At 48.1% G+C, this 13,748-nt stretch overlaps 1 protein-coding gene across 1 annotated transcript; it reads right to left on the bottom strand.

The window, feature by feature from the left end:
- Positions 1-9,544: 9,544 nt before the first annotated feature.
- POMK (protein O-mannose kinase) lies at positions 9,545-13,745 on the bottom strand. The gene is made up of 2 exons (XM_068137435.1): positions 13,118-13,745; positions 9,545-12,627 (listed from the first exon to the last, which is right to left on the bottom strand). The coding sequence occupies exons 1-2, from the start codon at positions 13,409-13,411 to the stop codon at positions 11,854-11,856; spliced, it is 1,068 nt and encodes a 355-aa protein (XP_067993536.1). The 5' UTR covers positions 13,412-13,745; the 3' UTR covers positions 9,545-11,853.
- Positions 13,746-13,748: the final 3 nt, after the last annotated feature.

Raw genomic sequence — 13,748 nt, 5'->3', positions numbered from 1 at the left:
TTTCAGTAAACCTTCCTGTGTTCTAGTTTGTGCCCATTGCCCCTTGTTCTGTCACTGATCACCACCAAGAGACCAACCTCATACTCTTGACCCTCACTGTCACATTACCCTAATGTCTGCCTGTCTCAGAGGCCCAGGAACTGCTTGGCAAAAGTTCTTGCCTCTTTTCCAGTGCCCAAATAAGGACTTTCTCTGACACAGGTTCAGGAAGTTAAACTAATGGACAGATTTAACTTACTGAAGTGACAGATAAAACAGATTGGGGACTGCCAGTGATACATGCACTGACTTCAAGTGGTTGAGCTCAAGTTAATAAATCCCAAGTAACATCCAACAGATGCAAATCTTTGCAATAGTGCTAATGTGTAACAACACAGCAAAAGCTCAGCCCTATATTGAAGGTGCAGTTCTTGCCAAGAAGATGTCCCTGTCTTGGTTGAAGGAAGAGCAGCACAGCCTGTAGACTCTCCATTTCTCTCTTAAAAATCCACAGTCTTTCCCCCAAGGCAGGTTGTCCCCTCATGGCTTGTTACACCTTAACCCCAGCTGTCTCTCCCTTGTAGGCACCATTTAGCATGATTTGGGAGGAGAGTTGAGCACCTCTGCTATGAGGATAGGCTGAGGGAGCTGGGGTTGTTCAGCCTGGAAAATACTCCAGGAGGACCTTATAACTGCCCTCCAAAACCTGAAAGGAACCTACAAGAAAGTTGCAGAGGGACTTTTCACAAGGGTGTCTAGAGACAGGACAAGGGAGAATGATTTTAAGCTGAGGAAGAGTAGGGTTAGACTGGATCTTAGGAAGAAGCTGTTCAGCATTAGAGTGGTGACACTCTGGAATGCCCAGGGATGCTGTGGATACCTCCTCCCTGGAGATGTTCAAGGCCAGGTTGGATGAGGTCTTGAGCAGCTAAGTTGAATTGAGAGGTGTCCCTGCCCATGGCAGGAAGGTTGGAGTAGATGATTTCTAAGGTGCCTTCCAATCTAAGCCATTCTATGATATGCTTAGCATGTCCTCTGTTTGGCTTATTATCATAAGGAGCAGTTAGGCAAAGGTCTTCATTCAGACACTACAGCTTTCAAAAGCTGTTTTGAAGCTGCTTGGTTTTGTTGTTTTAGCCTTGCTTCAACAATTTTAGTTGAAACAGGACCATCTTATCTTCACAAGACCCCTTCCTTCAGGCACTTGGTAGGCTATCTTTGCAGATTTTCACTTCCAGAAGTAATATCTCTTAGTTGTAGGCATCTCAACCGTTCTTCTGAAGTGCACTAAATTAACCTGCACTCCTTTCCCACAGTAAGCTAGGCTGTTATCCCATAGAGATACACCAGTCTTCTTGCTTTCATGGTGTGGAGAACCATCAGAGGTATGAATTCAGCAGCTCCAAGAGCCTGGCATGAAGTCTAAAGCATCTTCAACCACCCAGGCTGGTGCTAGCTCAGTGGCAGCAGAACTGTGGGATATAGTTCAGCTTGTCACGAGCTTTCACTTTTCACAGAGGAACTAAATTGGACAGCGTAGGTTTTCAAAATAGAAGCAGCACCTTCTGAAAGAGCTTGCCTCTTTTCTTCTTTTTTTTTTTTTTTTTACCCAAATGGGAGTTGCTGGATATTCAGATGCTGGAGCAACACAGCTTACTCCTATGCTCCATATGCTCCTGATGCCAAAAATTGAAATTCTAGGGTTATGCTTTGGCAGAAAAGGTGGAGCAGAGCAAGCATTTCACTTTAGAAACTTGAAAAGTTGTCTGAACTGCATCATGAGGTGCAAATTAACTAGGCAGAGGACTTTACAGCACTTCTAACACACATACTAATTCCTCTTTTAATTTTCTTTTCATTTTCCTTTGCTTTTCTTTGACCCCTTACTGAGTAGAAAGGGTTCAGACACCTTGCTTGGATGGTGCTCACTAGGCAAATGTCTGACAAGCCTGGGGAAACTGTCCTTTGGTGAGCCATTTCCTCAGTGCAAGATGTGCAAAGTCATTCTTGTTCCATGCTATGGAAAAGGATTCATTTAAAAAAGCCTCAGATCAGGGCATAAAAAGGTTACAGTGCAAACAGCAGTAGGAAAAAACCCAAAATGCTAAGGCACTGCTATCTTGAGAAAAGTTCATCGCCCCACATGGTGTGGGAAAGAAGAACAGAACAGCAATTAGACATAATTCTAGGTCATTAAATTGGGATGGCACCCATGCACAGAACTGTGGAAACCACAAGGAGGGGAAAAAAGAGTCTGTCACTTACGCAACGTGACACAAGACAGTTAATTAAGCATGGTTTCACAGGGACTTTAAACAGTTTCTCAGTCAAGTTGAGGCTTTTTGTTTGCTTTTTTAGTGTGTTGAACTTTCCTGCTAACAGGCTTGACAAGCACTGTGAAAGAAAAGTGGAAAGAATAAACCTAAGTAACTTGAGTGCTCTTTATATTTCACCTCTAGATCTCAGCTGAGATCAGGCTGGCTGCTATGAGTTGTAGAAAGGTTGTGTTTAAATTGTATCTGGAGGCACTTTTTCTATTAACCTTGCAGCTCTGCTCTGGACTACGGAGAAGGAGACTGGAATGCTCCAGGACTCTGCATTCCAGCTTCCCATCCAGAGGAAACCAAGGCCTGCATCCACAAAGCATGACTTCAGGTCTCAAGGGTTTCTCTGCAGTCTCCAGCAAGCAGGAACAGACTCTGCCTCACTGCAGGTGCCTGATTTGGATTTAAGGCTCAGCTAATCAATGCAACCCCAACCTAGAAGACAAGCAGAGAGAGATTTTCTTCACCCACACAGAATCATAGAATAGTTGGGGTTGGAAGGGACCTTAAAGATCATCTAGTTCCAAGCCCCCTGCCACGGGCAAGGACACCTTCCACTAGCCCAGGTTGCCCAAGGCCTCATCCAACCTGGCCTTGAACACCTCCAGGGAGGGGGCATGCACAGCCTCCCTGGACAACCTGTTCCAATGTCTCACCATCCTCATTGGAAAGAATTTCTTGATCCAGTCTCAATCTGCCCTCCTCAAGCTTCAGTCCATTCCCTCTTGATCACATGCCCCTCTGAAGCTAGCAAATGCTAAGCAGTGAGTAGGACAGGGTTAAATTGAGGAGCACTGAGTGACTGTGAGAGTCTTGCAAACCTGAGAAAAAGAGATGGTCGCTGGTCTGTATTGTAGCAATAGGAGTTCTGGTGGTGACTTTCTTGAGGAATCTGGTTCAGATTCCAAAGTTGGTTGCCTCCTAAGCCCAGGTTAGCTTGTCCTGGTAACACTGTTGTTTCATTTTGTAGCTTGGGCTTTTGTTTCAGTCTCGGGCTCCTGGCACACCTTTAGAAATGGGAATGCAAGCAGCTGTTGAATTTGGTTAGAGCAGTCATGCCTTGCAGTTGTCAGGATGTGCCCAAGAAACGGTGTGACCTGTCTGGGTAGATTATGTAGCAGGTTTATTTGTAGCTCAGATGAAGTGGGATGGGATAAGCAATTCTCCTCTACAATGTTGATGCATGAGGACATCAGCTGCTTTCTATTTTCTTATGCTAAAGCTGCTTGCAGGGTACAGCCTGTCATTTGGTGCTGTGCCTGTGTGGCATCTGACCTCCAGGATCCTAGCCTGTGAGCAGAGCATGTGGGCACCAAATATATAAATAAAAAAATAAATAAAAGTAATAATAACAACAACAACAACAGATGACATAGCCTCAGCTAGCCTGGCAAAGCACAGCTAATAGAAACCCAACTAACATTACACAGTACCGAAGAAGCCTGGGGAGTTCCAGCTAGGGGTCAGACACTATCCCTCACTGGAAGGAGGGCAGAAAACCACATAGCTGTGTGATTTAATTAAAAAATGAAAATACTAAACTCCCAGCTTCTACAGAAGCAGGAACTTTGTTGATTCCACAAGGAAATCTAGCATGTACTGGATAAAAGCCCCCCCCCCCCCCCCCAATATACTTATCAAGAGAATTGCTGAAAAGCATCTTCCAGTTCTACAAGGACAGAATTCACTGTCCAAAAGTCCTTAGTATCCAGCAACTACTATAAATCTGACTGAAACCTGCTGAATGTTATCAATTTTGAAAACCCAGTTACTTCAAACCACATCCTAGGCTGCATCAAGAGCAGTGTGGCTAGCAGGACAAGAGAGGGAATTCTCCTTTGTTCTTGTGAAGCTCCTGTGTCCGGTTCTGGTGTCCCCATCGTAAGAAAGATGCAGAGCTGTTGGAGCAAGTCTAGAAGAGGGCCACAAAGACAATCAGAGGGCTGGAGCACCTCTGCTATGAGGATAGGATGAGGGAGCTGGGGTTGTTCAGCCTTGAGAAGAGAAGACTCCAGGGAGACCTTATAGCTGCCTTCCAACACCTGAAGGGATCCTACAGGAAGGCTGCAGAGGGACTTTTCTTGAGGGTGTCTAGCGACAGGACAAGAGGGAATGGTTTGAAGCTCAGGGAGAGTAGGTTTAGACTGGATCTTAGGAAGAAGTTCTACAATATGAGGGTGGTGAGACTCTGGAATGAGCTGCCCAGAAAGGGTGTGGATGTCCCCTTGTAATGGGTTGGGGCAAACCCCCTCCCCACCACAGGGCAGAAACAACGACTCAGACAAAGGGATTGCAAAAGTGATGGAAAGTTTAAATAGAAAAACAATTTAAAAACAAACACCAATGAAAGCTTTACAGAGAACCACAAGCACCGTGACGAAGAGAGAGATCCCAGAACATGCCCAAGAACATCCCATCCCCACCTGGGGGTACACCCAACCTCCCCCCAGGGCTCTTTCCTCCCCCCCAACCCAGCCTCGGGCCTGGGCAGGCCCAAGGGAGGCGGCTCACGCCATTTTACCTAGGCTGCAGCTGGGGACGAAAGAGGAAGTGAAGACCCCACATGGGCATTTTATAGGGGAGCAGGGCATTATGGGAAATGGAATACCTGCCTGTGACCACCCCCTGGGCTGGGTCCACCCCTTGGGACCTCCCAGGTGTGTTCTGTGCAGTGGCATCCGGGCCAGCACCCAGCCTAAACCACCACACCCCTCCTTGGGGGTGTTCAAAGCCAGGTTGGATGAGGCCTTGAGAAACCTGATACAGCTGAGAGGTGTCCCTGCCCATGGCAATAAAGCTGGACTAGATGATTTCTAAGGTCCCTTCCAACCTAAGCCATTCTGTGATTCATATCAAAATGTGAATGCTGGATTTTTAACAGTAAGCTTGCTCTTTAGAAAATGATGATGGCCAAAGACTCTGTGCATGCCTCTCTATATAAATATATACTTTCTAATGGATTGTGAGTTACCCAGAGCTAAACAGAATGAGAAATTGCTGAGGCATAAATATCACTGAAATGCAAATATATTTACCATTTAATACTGGATTATAGAGTGCAGAACAGAGACTGGCAATTATTGGCAATCATGTGGTCAGCTCAAGTGTACAGTATTTCAATTAAAATAAACCCATGAAATCCTTTTTCTGTTTTAAAAAGTACCATCTACCATATAATTTCTCTGAATGAACTCTACAAATACACACATTATATCATGCTAGAGGAACTTGAGAACCACTTTTTTCTTGTTCCCAGGGTCTCCTGACTGTTGGTAAGACATTACAGGGGTAATGATAGAATTGGTTTACAGCTGCAGATTCTGCCAAATATCTCACAAATTGTATTTGGCAAACAGCACTGCCCCTGTTTCACCAAGATAATGACCTGATGCTTTGTTTATGTGGCACCAAAGGAAAATACTGGTTATGGGCTTGTGATAGAATTGCAGAAAGTTTGCCTGGTATTCTAAACTTCTGATCCACTTAATAGTTACCACTCTATTAAACACAGAGTAAGGCATACTTTAAAAGTATTCTTTCAAAAAGAAAAAAACCCAAACTGTTAATTAAATGCCTTGTGTCCTTGTTTCATAGAATCATAGAATTGTTTTGGTTGGAAAAGACCTCTAAGGTCGTTGAGTCCAACCATCACCCTAACACCACCATGGCTGTTAAACCACATCTCAAAGTGCCATGTCCGGACATTTCTTGGTCACTTCCAGGGATGGTGACTCCAGCATCTCCCTGGGCAGTCTGTTCCAATGCATGACCACACTTGTAGGAAAGACATTTTTCCTAATCTCCAACCTAAACCTCCCCTGGCACAATTTCAGGCCATTTCCTCTTATTGTATCACCCAATACTACAGAGAAGAGACATCCCCACCTCACTGCAACCTCCTTTCAAGGAGTTGTAGACAGCAATGAGGTCTCCCTTCAGCCTCTTTTCCAGACAAAACAAATCCAGTTTCCCCAGCTACTCCTCAGTGTTTGCCCACAGGTGTGGCTATGCATACACTACTTTTTACATCTGATGCTGTCAAACACAGAGCTGCACAGGCTGTATGTTGCTGTACATGCTGCTCACTCGTGCAGCATTTAGCAATAAAAGGTTGCTTTTAGGTCTGAATACCATGGCACACAAAGGGGAATATGCCGCATCAGACCTGAGCCTGAAGCCATCAGGCAGCTGGGAAAGGTAAACAGCATAACCTTGACCCTGGAAGAGGTTGCCCAGGGAGGTTGTGGATGTCTCCCTCCCTGGACGTGTTCAAGGCCAGGTTGGATGGTACCCTGAGCAACCTGATCAAGTGGAAGGTGTCCCTGCCAGGGAGGTTAGAACTAGATGATCTTTAAGGTCCCTTCCAACCCAAACCATTCTATGACTATGAATCTACGGCAGTGCTGTTCTCTGAGTGACTCTTGAGAACAAGAAAGAAGCACTGGGTCTGAACTGAATCTGGGACTCTGCTCTGAGACAGGCTGTTTCCAGTCTGTGTCCTGTGGTACAAACCTGCCTGATAAGGGCTACACTTTATTGACAAATCCCCTGGGAATTTTGTTTTGGCAACAGCATTAGACCAAGAGTGAAGCATACCATACCAGGAGTGGGTCCAAGTGCCCTGACACAGTTGGCTCCCACAGCCAGACTGTCAGCAGGCTCAGCTGGCATGTCCTGGTCTCCCTGTCTCCTCCACTGCTGGCACAGCAGAGTCCCAGAGGGATTCAGCCTGGGAACCAGGTGCTATTTCATGAGTTTGGGAGATGATCTGCTGCTCTGGTTCTTCACCTGGCTGGTCAGATGAGGTGGGCAGGACATGTTGTGGGAGTCTGGCAGGGATGACAGAGGAGACATGGCCCAAAAGGGCAGGGCAAGGTGGTGCAGATCACTGACCTCTACAGTTATCCTGGCAAAGGGTGAGACCCGAGGTCTTCATCTTGGGTGATGGCAGCAAACAAAAGCCTTGGGACCCCTGAGACCATGACACTGACCACCTAGGGTGGCTTGGGGAACCCCCTCTTAAGTTTTCTGAAAATGAGCACCATTAGCAGTCCTTCTTGTGTGGTCTGCATCTTTGTGCAGCTTCATGGAAGAACAGGGATATAATAGGAAACCTGACAGTAACCATCCCAGGAGAAGCACCTTTTGTGAGAAAGGACAGGGAATGTGGGGCTCTTGATTTGAGCTTGAGATAAGGACCAGTGGCATCTGTTGAGAAAGCTGGGGCAGGGGAGGCCCTGTCCACTGGTCTAGAGCTGGCTGGGGAGTGGATGAGGAGAGAGGGGTTGCAAGCTTCCAGTTATGAAGAGGCCTCTTTCTGCCTTTCACTGTTTGGTGTTCACCAGCAAACATGTAAGATCTGCTTGTACTGAGGCAGCAAAGCTCCTGAATGTTTGTCCAAGGCTGCCATTGGTGGTGAAAACTGGAATGGTCAGCACAAAGAAGAGAGGCATGTAGGGCTGCCCTGCTTCTTCACTTTAAGGGGGAAAAAAGATGGAAATGTGAGAAGGACAGGGTTCATGCAATGGGGACATTGTGGAATGGGCTAGTGGGGAAGAACAGAAAGATGGAGAGGGTACATACTCCTCTGATTTTGCTGACAGACTGGGAGGAGGTGACACTTAACCTTGACTGAGATTGCACCAATTAAGATGAAAGAGACAGTGCACAAACACCCTGAGCAAGTTATAGGGGAGGTAGCTTCTTCAGTTGGATTGTGTGACCCTTCCTGATAGGTCCAGCTACCTTGTTACTACAGAGTCGCTAATGCAAGCACAGAGAGATCTTGAAGGGATTTATGGACGTTCCCTAGCAAAATCCTGGCTCCAAGGGCAGTCAGATCCTGGCTATGTTTGGGCATGAGAGCCTGCAACTGCTAATAACTAACGCTCGGCTGCCCTTCCTGCTGCCATCTAGTGTTTCCTCATGGACAGAAGGCCCCCTCCAAGAAACAAGCTCCAAACCGATGGGCTCAGAACAAATGGCGTTTATTCCTGCTGAAATAGAACAGATGGACAACACACAAGCTGAGGGAGAGGGAACAGGGGAGAGACTCAGTACTCAGGGTGAGTGTTTAGAGAGGCACCTAACAATATTTGTAACTATTCCACCCAGGAACAGAGACACATCTCCGTGGCAAGAAAATCCAAGCAGAAGCTTTTCTTAACCAAGAGAGACTAGCAAGAGATGCTTGGCAGGTTCTTCTTGTCTGGCACAAGAAACACATGCTATGTTTAATTCTTTGTCATCAGGTGCTGATTTTTCTTTCAAGTATCTATGATGGCTAACAAGAGGTTATTGTGGGGGACAAAAGATTTGACTCATGGCTTTGAAGAGCTGTAAGAGGATGGTTTTCCATATGCAGCACATCCTGGATTCATGCTGGAACTGCAGAACTCTGACCCTGTTAATCATAGAATGGTTTGGGTTGGAAGGGATGATTAAAGAATCACCTAATTCCAACCCCCCACTGTAGGCAGAGACACCTGCCATTAGACCATGTTGCTCAATGCTTCATCCAGTCATAGTATCATAGTATCATTCAGGGTTGGAAGGGACCACAAGGATCATCTAGTTCCAACCCCCCTGCCATGGGCAGGGACACCCCACACTAGATCAGGCTGGACAGAGCCTCATCCAGCCTGCTCTTAAACACCTCCAGGGACGGGGCCTCGACCACCTCCCTGGACAACCCATTCCAGGGCTTCACCACTCTCATGGTGAAGAACCTCCTCCTCACATCCAGCCTGAATCTCCCCACCTCCAGCTTCATTCCATTCCCCTTAGTCCTATCACTACCTGAGATCCTGAGAAGTCCTTCCCCAGCCTTCCTGTAGCCCCCCTTCAGATACTGGAAGGCCACAATTAGGTCACCTGGGAGCCTTCTCTTCTGCAGACTGAACAGCCCCAACTCCTTCAGTCTGTCCTCATAGGAGAGGTGCTCCAGCCCTCTGATCATCCTTGTGGCCCTTCTCTGGACACCTTCCAGCACCTCCAGATCCCTCTTGTAATAGGGGCTCCAGAACTGGACACAGTACTCCAGGTGGGGTCTCACCAGGGCTGAGTAGAGGGGGAGGATCACCTCCCTCGACCTGCTAGCCACACTTCTCCTGATGCAGCCCAGGATCTGATTGGCTTGGCGGGCTGCAAGTGCACACTGAGAGCTCATGTTGAGCTTTTTGTCCACCAGCACCCCCAAGTCTCTCTCCTCAGGGCTACTTTCCAGCCAGTCACTGCCCAGCCTGTATTTGTGCCTGGGATTGCCTCGACCCAGATGCAGGACCCTGCACTTGCTCTTATTGAACCTCATGAGGTTGGCTTGTGCCCACCTCTCCAGCCTGTCAAGGTCCCTCTGGATGGCCTCCCTTCCCTCCAGCATGTCTGCTGCACCACACAGCTTGGTGTCATCAGCAAACTTGCTGAGGGTGCACTCAATGCCACTGTCAATGTCACCCACAAAGATGTTGAACAAGACAGGTCCCAGGACTGATCTCTGAGGGACTTAAACACCTCCACAGAGGGGGCATCCACAACCTCCCTGAGCAACTTGTTCCAGTGTCTCACCACCCTCACTGGAAAGAATTTCTTCCTAATATCCAGTCTAAATCTGCCCTCCTCCAGACATTCCCTCATTAATAACTCAAGAGTTCACAGGCTGGGTGGTGCAATGACAACAGAGACAGCATTCTTTCTCCCCAGGCCTCTTAAGGTGTTTTAAGTCAATGTCCAAAACAACCACACATCATTGTTTTCTTTTGGAAGCCCTGACTTTGGTGCTTTACTTCATGACAACCTGAGCAGGAAAGCTGCCAGGAAGGACTGCACAAGTGAGAAATGGCAAAAAAGCAGCTAATTTAAGAAAACAGACTGCCCAGAGAGAAAGGAGAGCCATAATGGGCAGCCTTTAAAGGACTGCTGGTATTGTGTGAAATCAGGGGTAGGAACTGAGTCATTTGCAGAGAAGTTTTCCCATTTATAATGTTGGCAGCAACGTTTCAATATTGTAGAAATTGGCTGCATGTTCTCAGGGCAGGCATAACACGATTTGTTTGGCTGAAGAGCAGTATCAGCACAGCAAGGGACAGAACCAAACCCTTCAGCAGGAGGGAGTGTGTACTTCCCTGCTTATAGATCACCTCTCAAGTCAAAACATGAAAGTTGTCTCAGGCCCTTAGGTCTGCAGAACAAAAAGTCACAGCATTGCAGAACGGTAGGGGTTAGAAAGGACCTCTGGCAATCACCTAGTCCAACCCCCCTGCTAACACAGGTTCACCTAGAGCACAGGATTGCACAGGATTGCAATGTCCAAGTGAGTTTTGAATGTCCCCAGAGAAGGAGACTCCACAACCTCTCCGGTCAGCCTGCTCCAGTGCTCCAGCACCCTCACAGAAAATATTTTTCCTTAAGTGAAACTTCCTCTGTTCCAGTTTGTGACCACTGCCCCTTGTCCTTGCACTGGCCACCACTGAGAAGAACCCAACCCCATCCTCTTGACCCTCACCCTTTAGATACTGGTCAGCACTGAGAAGACGACCTCTGTCTTCTCTTCTCCAGACTAAAGAACCCCAGGTCTCCCAGCCTCTCCTGATAAGAGATGCTCCAGTCCCCTCATCATCTCTGTGGCCCTCTGTGAACTCTCTCCAGCAGTTCCCTGTCTCTTGTATAGGGGAGACCAGAACTGGACACAATACTCAGCTGTGGCCTCACCAGTGCAGAGCGGGAGGAGAACCTCCCTTGACCTGGTGGTCAGAGTTTTCTTAACGCACCCCAGAATACCATTTGCCTTCTTGGCCACATGAGCACATTGCTGGCTCATGCTGAATTTCTTGTCCACCAGAACTCCCAGGCCCCTGCTACACAGAGCTGCTTCCCAACAGGCCAGCCCCAGGTGCACAGTGGTAGGGTCCATGTGTCTCATTCACACTACTCCTGCAGGGGCTGCTGGTGTGGGCTACAGGGCTCAGAGAGCAATAGCCACATGGCTTCAGAACCAAACTCTCCTCCATTCAGCAGCCAGAGATTGCTGCTGGGGCTCTGGCATTGGAGTTCACCAAAATCTCAAGTGGGCCTGGGTACTGCTTTCTGAGCAACCATTACTTTTACTGCATGGGGAAGTGGGTGAGGGCTTTGTGGATGAGATAGGGGCCAAAGCCACGAGAACCACCACAAAGCTTGTGGGGGGCACACCATGTTCTCTGCTCTTCAGTCCTCTGCCCATCAGTTTTAAGGTGTCTTAATTTCTTTTAGCAACTCTTTTTCTGTAATTTTTAAGAGAGTTTTGTGTAAATGTTGTAACATTTTATTTCTTAAGGAACAAGTTTTGTCCTGGGCTCGCACAACTTCATTTCCTGGCTACTCCTTTTCCAATAATAGACTGACCAAGCCAATGGGAAGCTTGCAAAGCTCCAACACTGGGCACACATGATTTTTTAAAATCAAAACTTACAAGTTCAGTTGCTCTTCTATGTCTGGGGACAGAGATGTTGCCCTTTTGCAAGCTAAATAAATAGGGAAGACATCAACTGTCACACGTTGTTTGTCTCATGACTCACTATAACATTTCCCTAGTGCCAGGCAGGGCTGCCTCCCGAATAAGCAGAGTCAAAACTTTCCTGTAGGTGTCCAAGATCTCCTGGGCAGAAGGCCTTTCAGCTGGGTTCTTCTTCTTACATGCTGCATGGATGTCAAACAAATGTAGACGCACAATGTCACTTCCTTCAACGTGGCCCAAGAAAAAATTGGTGACATCAGGGATTTTCCAGATGTCTGTTTTCTCATCATAGGGAGGCATGAGGTCATCCTCAAATGGCACCTCTTCTCCATAGGGCCAACGTTGCTCAGGAGCCACAAACTCACCCTGGAGCTCCCGGTGACCACACTTCACCAGCCTGCCAGCACTTCTGTTCACCAGAGGCAAAGCGTCCAAATCATTCACTAGGATGTGAAAGTCACTTGTCAGGAGATACTGAGAGAGGACCTTATCCAGGTCATTTGAATCACACATCACAAAGGTGCCCAGAGGGCTGCTATGCAGGTACTGAATGACACTCACATAGTCCATAGCAAGCATCAACCTGCGGTGCCAAGTATTAATGGCCTTATACTTGGGGATGTGGAGAGTCTCATTCAGGCCCCTCAGGGAGCCTAGAGGATGGTACTCAGTGAGAATTGTGAACTGCTGCTCACAGTAGCCAAGCAGACGGACAACATACTTGCTTTGAAGTGCTCTCAGCATCTTCAGTCCATGGAGAAAGTCCTCCTTCAGCTCTGAGTTGGTAAGCTGTGAAAGGACCACTTTGTTTTCCTTCCACTCAGAAAGGAAGACCTGAGAATACACAAGAGACACCTAAGACTCATGGAGGAAGAGACTTCTTAGGCCATCTGCTACCATCAGCTGCTGACCTCCAAGTGACTGCTTAGTCACAACTGCAATTACACATACTAAGCACAGTCAACCCCTTAGGTAAGCCTGGAACCTGTCACAGCAAGCTCCTACCAGCCTACAACATTTGGAATGGGCAATGCAGAGGAATTGAAATATTTCATGCCACCCAACCAGCCTGTCTTACTTTGCCACGACTGTACCACACCCCACAAGCACTTCACTCATCTCTGTCATTGTGCTCATGTTGCTGGATGTTGTTCTGTGTCAGGGAGGAGCCCAGGGCTCGTCATTCCCATCCCACCTGTCCTGTGCACCATATGCCCCGTGGTGTCTACGGCTGCTTCAAGGACAATTACCACAGCACCATGGGCATGAATTAACCATCAGTGAGAGCTCCTTATACGCAGGAGAGAGGAAAAACCAAACTCACCTTTTTCACGGCACCTTCACCAACACACTTGAGTTTCCTGACTTCCCTATTTATGGCTTCACAGGTGAGCCACGGGGAACAATTCTTCACCGTTCCCAATTTGAAGTACCCGAAAGGGCAGAGGCCAGGGTCTGTTTCGGCACGTCCCGAAGAGATGTAAAACTCGTTCAGGTACAGGTAGAGAAAGGTATTAAGGAGGAGGACGGCCGCAAGCAGTAAGGCCAAGGAGGTGGCTGACATCTCCCTGGGAGGAAACTCCCTCCTAACGAAAAGCGGTTTCTTTTCCATGGCCATGCCCTTTGCATTCTCCGTGAAAGACGGAGGCTAAGCAGGACCCTCTTCCCAGCCCGCGGATGAGCGCCTGTGGGGCTTTTTCACTGCAGGTTACACACAGCTGTCTCGCAGCCCCTGCAGCCCTGAGCCTTACAGCCTACGAGAAAGGCCACGCGTGGCAGCAGGACACGTCCCCAGCGACTCCAAGCTCCACGCTCGCCTCGCTGTTCATCCCCCTGGTTTTCCAAACAGAAGGGGCCAGGCTGCCGGCCGCCCCGTTCGGGGACGCTTTTCCCCGGAGCACACAGGGGCCGCAGGCCCGGGAAGGCGGGGAGGGAAGGCTCGGCCGCGCAGGGCG

Source organism: Melanerpes formicivorus, unplaced genomic scaffold (genome assembly GCF_026170545.1).
Source record: "Melanerpes formicivorus ecotype bairdi unplaced genomic scaffold, bMelFor1.0.p_v2 SCAF_4, whole genome shotgun sequence".
Lineage (NCBI taxonomy): Eukaryota > Metazoa > Chordata > Aves > Piciformes > Picidae > Melanerpes > Melanerpes formicivorus.
The sequence above is the reverse complement of the archived record's forward strand: the minus strand, read 5'-3'. Positions and strand labels throughout refer to the sequence as shown.